Source organism: Lactuca saligna, chromosome 4 (genome assembly GCF_052625555.1).
Source record: "Lactuca saligna cultivar CGN05327 chromosome 4, ASM5262555v1, whole genome shotgun sequence".
In the NCBI taxonomy this organism is placed as follows: domain Eukaryota; kingdom Viridiplantae; phylum Streptophyta; class Magnoliopsida; order Asterales; family Asteraceae; genus Lactuca; species Lactuca saligna.
In genome coordinates this window covers 89,761,848-89,770,028 of record NC_136420.1, presented here as the reverse complement: position 1 = coordinate 89,770,028, position 8,181 = coordinate 89,761,848, and the positions used below count along the sequence as shown (strand labels likewise).

General features: G+C 38.5%; 1 protein-coding gene and 1 non-coding gene across 2 annotated transcripts; both read left to right on the top strand.

Annotated features, from left to right (window-relative positions):
* The first annotated feature begins 575 nt into the window (after positions 1-575).
* On the top strand, positions 576-682 carry LOC145044430 (small nucleolar RNA R71). Its single transcript, XR_013681382.1, has one exon. It is a non-coding gene; the product is annotated as a small nucleolar RNA R71 (small nucleolar RNA).
* A 5,555-nt stretch (positions 683-6,237) lies between these two features.
* LOC145042351 (uncharacterized) lies at positions 6,238-7,756 on the top strand. The gene has a single exon (XM_078990744.1). It carries the CDS (start codon positions 6,400-6,402, stop codon positions 7,627-7,629), a length of 1,230 nt encoding a protein of 409 aa, XP_078846870.1. The 5' UTR covers positions 6,238-6,399; the 3' UTR covers positions 7,630-7,756.
* The last annotated feature ends 425 nt before the right edge of the window (positions 7,757-8,181 follow it).

Below are 8,181 nucleotides of genomic sequence, written 5' to 3'. Positions count from 1 at the left end.
TGGCCTCGTGTCGCTTTTCCGATGCTTCCATAAATTTCATTAAAATGGTCTCTAGGACGGGTTTCTTCTCAGCTGGTGGCTGCTCCTTTTGATAGAGGCCTCGACCTGTCTGCCTATACTTCTCTTCTTTTTGCTTCTTATACTCTTCATATGGCAGCCACTCCTTCTTCGGTTTCCTCCAGTCCTCATCAAACTTATCCCCATTAGAGTAGCACACTTGAGCTTTTTTGTTCCCAAATTCATCCACGTTGCAGTCCTTGGTCAAGTGTGGGCCACTGCATCGCTCGCACCCCACTCTTATGGCATGTATCGACTGGTCCATTTGTGTTATCCTGCGATCCATGTTATTCAGCATGGCCATGACAGCTGCAATTTCTTCAGTTTGGGCTCCTCCACCGCCTTTACTTCCATCTTGCCTCGGGTTATGGTATTCGCGGGAGTGTTTCGCAAATTCTTCAATTAGCTCCTTGACCTCCCTTGGATTTTTCCTTGTCAACGGTCCTTGAGAATCAAGGAGTTGTCTTGTCATCACATTGACCCCATCATAAAAGATTGACATCTCTTGCTGCACATTTAGGTCATGTTGCGGGCAGTTTCTGAGTAAGCCCTTGTACCGCTCCCATGCTTCGTACAGTGACTCCCCCGGCTGTTGCTCAAAGTTGGCTATTGCCTTCTTGAGTTTAGCTATCTTGGATGGCGGGCAAAACTGGTCTAGGAATTGCTCACGCATTTGAGCCCAAGTGGTGATTGTACCCGGTGGGAGTGCTTTTAACCACTCCTTAGCAGCTCCTTTGAAAGTGACGGGCAGCATCCTAAGAAAGACTGTGTTCCTGTTGACATTTGGGACATTGAAGTAATCTGCAATGTCGTTGGCTTCATCTAGATGCTTAAAAGCATCCTCATGGTCTTTCCCGAAAAATGGGATGTCCTTCAGTGCAGTCAATATGTGTCCCTTCAGCTCGAATGTGGCATTGGCAGGTATTGCAGGTTGGACTAATTCGGGACCCACATCTTCTCGGATCCGCTTCTTGTAAGCTCCCTTGGACATTTCTTCAATTGCTGCCATCTCGTTCCTTGGCTCGTTCTCGGGTTCACTTGTGTGTTCTTCAAATTCTAGCTCGGTATCGCTTTCGTACTCGGTTTGCACGGGTGTATGATCCAAATGCTCAAGATTGCTCTCGTGCTTCGCTGATGAACTTGACTCTCCTGTCTTCTTTCCCGACTTCCTAGAGAAGGCTAACTTCAATTCTTGCAAGGGCGTCTTTTTCTTGTGAATTGTAGACTCGGGATCTTCTAGTGGTGGCACCAATGGTGTGTTTGAGCCTCTGGTCATTAACTCCTGCAACTTGCTAAACTAAAACGTAAAACTGGACTAAAATAAGAAAAACTAAAAAATGAACTCTCAGATTTCACGTCGTGAGTGTACTAAATCTCACGTCGTGAACTCTGTGCCAAATAGAAAAAATTAAACTAAGATAAGCTAGCAAAATAAATAACCAATTAAACTTTTTGCAAATTTAAAAACGATTAATCTAATGCAACTAAATAAACTAATAATCTGCACCGTTCCCCGGCAACGGCGCCAAAAACTTGATGTGCACAAAAGTACCCACTAATTTTAATATTTATAACCTAACAAACTTAGACTAACTATGCACTTATAGGCAGTGTACCTAGTGAGATTACAGTATAGCTTAGGTAAGTCGGGTGTCGATCACAGGGAACGGTGTTACTAATTAATCTACTTACTATTAAATTAACCTAATTTATTAACAAATTTAATAAGGGGTTTTATCTGATTTTGCAAGATCATATGAACTTAAATCAAATTAAATAAAAACACACTCTTGCTTAGTTGAATCCACTTCTTCCTTATGGCTAGCTAATGATCATGGGTTATTAAGTTGGTTTTTAGTTATATGAGTAATTTAGTTTTATCTTACCAATAAGTAACTAATTCATGTCAAACCATGTATGTTCACACATAATTAAACACGGAACTAATTATGAATGTAAATATGCTATGTAAGATTTGTTGTATAAACGCAATTATGGTCACAATTCACGTTCTCTAGCACAGCTAAGATTTATTCAGTCTAATTACTAACTAAGATTGGTCAATCCTAGCTCTAACAATTTAATGTTCACTAAATTATTAGGTAAACAAGTTCATGCAGTTTCATGGTCACTAAGCTACACAGAACATGCAATCTAGCAATTAGATAAACAAATAATAACATGCTAGGTTATATGAATCAAACACAAACAATTCTTACCAACTCAAATTACTCCATAAACATATAACTATTCATAAGTTCAAAGCTTCATCTAGCTAAGCAAGAGTAGCTAGATTTAGCTGCTCATCATAGTAATTAAACTAACACAGATAAAACTAATGAAAGACATGTTCATAGTCAACTAAAATATAAAACTTTACTTCTTTTGGTGTTGAAATCCCTCTTCCAGGACCTTTCTTCTCCTCTGAAACGTCTCCTGGAACTCCTTTTTCTTCTGCCAAAAGTCTCCTTTTCGTAATAATCAGGAGGACTTATATAATCCTCAAAAACCCGCGCCACGTCGTGGCCAGATGCGCCACATCATGGGCTTCAAGTAAACCGTATCCTTCAAGGAAATCCTCCGCGTCGCGATGTTTATCTTCTGGAACACCCGTGCCACGTCGTAAATTGAGCTCTTATCATGAATTTATTATTTTCTTGTCTTCCAAGCCTCCCATGTTCCCCATTTTGTCACCTCTGGTCCCTCTCTTCGAAAATCCTTTGTATTAACTGAAAATAACAATTTAAACTCATAAATATCATTATTCTGAACATATTATCAATTTATTAATAAAAATGTACTTAAATACTGCCTAAAAATAAGTATAAATATGGCAATATCACATGCATTACTAACTCAAAATCGACATAACAATAACTACTAGGATATCAAATCCAATGGGCCGGCCTTGGTGCCTTAGACCCCTTAGTATAGTGAGGATAACTCACCTCGCAACTGTCGTCGGAAATAAGAAAGCTCAACTCCCGGGTCCAACACGAACTCCACCACCTAAAAGTACCACACGACCTTTTTCATAAATCTCCTAATCCTAGAAACCCACAGAATTCAATTGGTCAACCCCTTGGTCCAAGTCAAAGTCCACAGTCAGAGTCAACAGTTTATGTTGACTTGACTCGTCGAGTGCAGGTCGTCGACTTGCCGAGTTCTTCCTGAGTTCAAGAAGTCGTGAAATCCTTGATTTGCTCACCGAGGTCTCCTTTTAACTCGTCGAGTTCATATGCGGCCAAGATTTTGGGAGAAACCCTAGCCAACTCGTCGGGTTTTCTAACACTCATCGAGTTCAAGGCAATCTTCAACGAACTCGTCGAGTTGTTCATCCAACTCGCCGAGTTCATGGCCATCTTCAACGGACTCACCGAGTCCCTTAATCAACTCGCCGAGTCCATGCAGATCTTAATCCATGCAGATGCTCTTTAAGCCTTGGCAAGGCCCCAAATTACAGATCCAAGCTCCTAAGGCACGTTTATCACGTAAAGTTGCAATCTTTACGTACATGCAAGGCTCTAAAGGCCCGAAATGATCAATCTAAGCTCTTTAATGGAGTTTTACACCTTGGGAAAGCTTCAACCTTGCACAATCTGGGAACTTTATGGATCTAGAGGTCAAGGGAAGTTCAGATCTGAAGTTATAACTTCAAATCTTAGCTTAATCATGGAGATTCCTTCATAACACCCATCCAAGGGAGGTTCAAAGTGAAAAGAGCTTAAGGAATAGCCTATTACCTTCCAGAGAGTGATGTCTGATGCAATCCCTTAGCTTTTCCCGAGTTCCTGGCCTTGCTTTTCCTTGCTTCTTCAAATGCTTCCTTCCAAGGTTACTCCTTCAAGCTTGGACACCAAAGAACACACACACACACACACGTTTTAGGGTTTGAGAGGGACAAGAAGCACAAGGGGAGGCTGGTGGAGGCCAATGATCCTTTAAATAGGGTGTAAACCCCCCCCCCCCCCCCAGAACTTAGGGTTTCATCTACCAGCTCCTACTCGCCGAGTCCCTCGGTGGACTCGCCGAGTAGGTCACTAAACACGCGTTCCATTCCCACTGCTACTCGGCGAGTAGGACATAAGACCAATTATTTTTTAATTAAATTTATACCTGGAATCAGGACGTTACATTATAATTCATTATACTTATTAATGAGAATTATTTGTCCTATCCAACCCGTTCAGCTAACGACCCTCCACCAATCAAGGAAGCGGTGGGTGAAAGTGAACACGTACCCATTTAACTAACATTTTATAGGCATTTTCATTATATCCCCTTATAGATCGGCTTCGTGAATGAGGAGTACTAGCGGTTCGATTAACTTGGTCTTATAAATATAGTAAATATTAAACATTTAATTTTACATATAGTATAAGGTGTACTTTAAACATTTCAAAATACTTGGTTTAACTACTAAATTTCGAAAATTAAAACATTTAATTTAAATTTAAAATTAAACCACATGATTTAATAATTATCCATTAATTAAATATTTAGTTAATTTATTAAATATATTTGAAAATTATCCAATTAAATTAGTCGAGATAATTTAACCTAATCTTCTCCCCCTAAATTTTGAAAATCATTGGAAGGATAAATCAAATTTTATAATTATTCAATTAATCAAATAAGAAGATAGTTTCCAAAAATAAGATAACCCTACCAAAATCCTAATTTTCGAAAAAGGCTTATCTTGGGGAGGAAGGAAAGGATTTCAACCCTTGACATTTTTCGAAATTGTTGAGGGGTAAGGGAACCCTAATTTCGAAATTTGTAGGGCAAGGCAAAGGGTTAAAACCCTTTGCTAATTTTTGAAACTTAGGGCCTAAGAAACCCTAATTTCAAAAATCCCTTAGTCTAAAAGGGTTTAATTGACATAAACCCTATTTAATCAAATTCAAACAATGGTGATCCCTTCAATAGAAAACAAGTCAATGCTCTGATACCACTGATAGGTTTCGAGCATAACAATCAAAAAAACTATATGTGCATGTAACCCTTATTCTTGATCTGTGTTTTCTCTAACTGAATATAAAACTTTTGAACATCCAATGGAAAACCCTAATCCTACCAGTATATTTTCGAAATCAACAAATAGGGTTAGGAAAACATACCTTGATTTTTATATATCAATATCAATGAATCCAAGTCTTCTTGAAGCCTTAAGAGCAGGCATCACAAGTGTCACGCCTCTAGTGGTTCACACCCAAGACTTAGCAAGAGGATGAGAGAGAGAGAGAGGGAGGGGGGGAGAGGAAGATTGAAAATTCTGGCTATTCTTCTAGGGTTTCAGGTGGTTAAAAATATGAGAGGTTAAGACCCTTTATACAGGTGAGGTAGCTTAGAGCCAAAGCCAGAGTTTTAGGAGGAAACCCTAATCTCATAGCTTGAGGACCAAACAACCCATGAACCTCCATCCAAGATCCCTTGGACGAAAATTTTGGGTCCTTCCTAGAAGTTTTCATCCAACCTCTTCTAGAGAGGTTCTAGAGCTTTTTTCCTCAACTATCAATAAATTGTCAAACAATCCCTGCACTTTTAGTTAAAACAATCCCAAAATTAAATCCAATTAATTTCTTATTAATTATTAATTAAATAATATGGTTCTAATTAATATATTATTTTCATAATACATTAATAAATCAATTATCTCAATTTATTAATCAAATAATAAATTAATTTGTGTGTTAGTTGTAAGGGTGAAAATCAATAATAAATGTCTAAGGTTGAAATACAAGCATCACTTTTCTTGTTAGGCATCACTTGTTATACATACATGACAAAACATTAGGGAACAAAACTGTTATGATTGATGTATATTAGACTAAGACTAAAACCTAAACGAATATTAATCAACTTCGTCCTAAAATACAGGAATAAATGGGAGAGACTCCTTATTTATCTTTCATTTGTTCAAAAGTTGTGAATGTTCATAACCATTCTCTATATTAAGAATAGTCTCCAATCTCGTTTTGTTGCTATGTGCAACAAACGCAATCTTATTTAGTCAGAGGGGGACTAATTTGTAAAGTTGTTGAATGCTAGGGTAGAAAAAGAAATAAACTTTATAATTTGTACCAATCTTGCAAGTTGCATCATCAAAAACTCCCACTTTACGCAATCGTAAATAATAGTCATAATTACTAATTAACCCTCAAATCACAATCGGAGCGTCACACTGAGGAGCGCATATGCTCAAACGTCTAATTTTCTCAACGGTCACAAAATCAAAACCCTACAAACTTCCCCCGATTTATCCCTCTTCCTCCATCCACCCTAATCAATTCTCTCACTCTTTTTCCAATTTCTGTCCTAAATTCCTTTCTTCCAGTAAAAATGAGTGTTCTTAGCGAACACCAAGAAGTAATCATCAACAAGAAAGATCTACAGGTATGGAACAATGCAGTGTTCGACAATGGCGCTGATTCCGAGAGCTTGAATTCGAACAATCTCATCAAATCGCCATCGTGGTATGTGAAGAAACCAGTAACCGTAAACCGATCTTCCGATTCATGCGACTCTATCCATTCTTCGCTTTCCAGTAAAGAAAACCAAATCCCAATTAGCTCCTCGAAACCCTCTGGTTTCGTTCATCACCCCCTTCACAAGTCGAAGCCCTTGAAGAATCTTCCATTTGGGTTATCAAAATCAGGTGTTCTTGAGAATTTGGAGGAGAAAACCAATGAGGAGATTGAAATCGAGAATGAAATCAGTAGGTTGTATGCAAGATTGGAGGCAATTAGACTCGAAAAACAGGGGAAACCAGTCGCTGCTAAGGTTGTGGAGCCTCTCAAGAACAAGGATTCCGGAGTTAAAAAGATCGAAGAAATGGGTTTTCCTAAAACGAAGATTAATCGAAGGGGTTTTAGTTTGGGACCTAACGAGATCATGTCTACAACACATCCAAAATCAAAACAATCAGGTACCACTCCAATTCAATCCACACAGAACAGAAGGCAATCTTGTTTTTGGAAACTAGATGACATTGAAGAAGAAAGAATTGGGTTCTCGAGAGGCAAGCCCCGGCAAGCAATCACAACCGTCGGATCGAAAAGGCCGACAAAAAAAGACGATTTGATTCTTGGAAGTATTCATCCAAAGAAACTATTTGGAGAACAATCAGTTCCTGCTAAGAAGCCATTGAAGCCCGGTAGGGTGATCCCGAGTCGCTACAACCAAGCCACCGTCACTTCATCATTGAGGAAAAGATCGGCGATCGATAACATCATCGGAGGAAAATCTCGTGGGACCGAGGGTCGGCTGAAGAAGAAATGGGAGATTCCTAGTGAGATTGTGATCCCAAAAAAGTTGGATCTTGAAGACGATTATAGCGAGAATGGCTCCGGAGATTTTGCAGGTTCTATCGATGTTGTGGCGCCATTGATGATGCAAGAGGTGGTGCCGGAGGCATTGCCGAGGATTAGGGCGGTCCGGTGTGGTGATGAGCCGGGTCGGGATTCGGGTCCGGCGAAGAGGGTGGCTGAGTTGGTTGGGAAGAAGTCTTACTTTGGGGGTTGTGTTGATGAGGAAAGAGTTTGTCAAATATTGAGTTTTGAAGAAGAATGAGTATGAAAAGACGAAATTACCCTTAAAAGGTTTGTTAATTGTTTGTGTTACTGTTTGTATTTGGAGAAAGCTTGACTTTTGCTTTCTGTTATAAATGGAAAATTCATATAATAACATTTCATTTCTATATTTTCTTTTCTTGTTTGGTATACACATATTAAGATGGAACAATTGGAACAATTTAAAAGTTTGTTTATGAATTAGAAAACCGGGTTCGGTTAACCAATAGACCTAATCTGAGTTTTTAAGATCGAGTGGAAAATGTAAGAAAATAACGTGTAATTATTTTATTTCTAAACTTTTTTCATGTTGATATTTTATGCACTTTTTAAAGTGGAAATGCTAAAATTTCATAATAACGTGTAATTATTTTATTTCTATACTTTTTGCATGTTGATATTTTATGCACTTTTTAAAATGGAAATGCTAAAAGTTATATGATCCTTAAAATACAAAATTACCTTCCGCAAAGTTTGTTTGCCAAATAGAAAATCGGGTTGGATTAAAACGAAGATACTCGATTAGTACCCAATTTTAAGTCATATCCGGTGC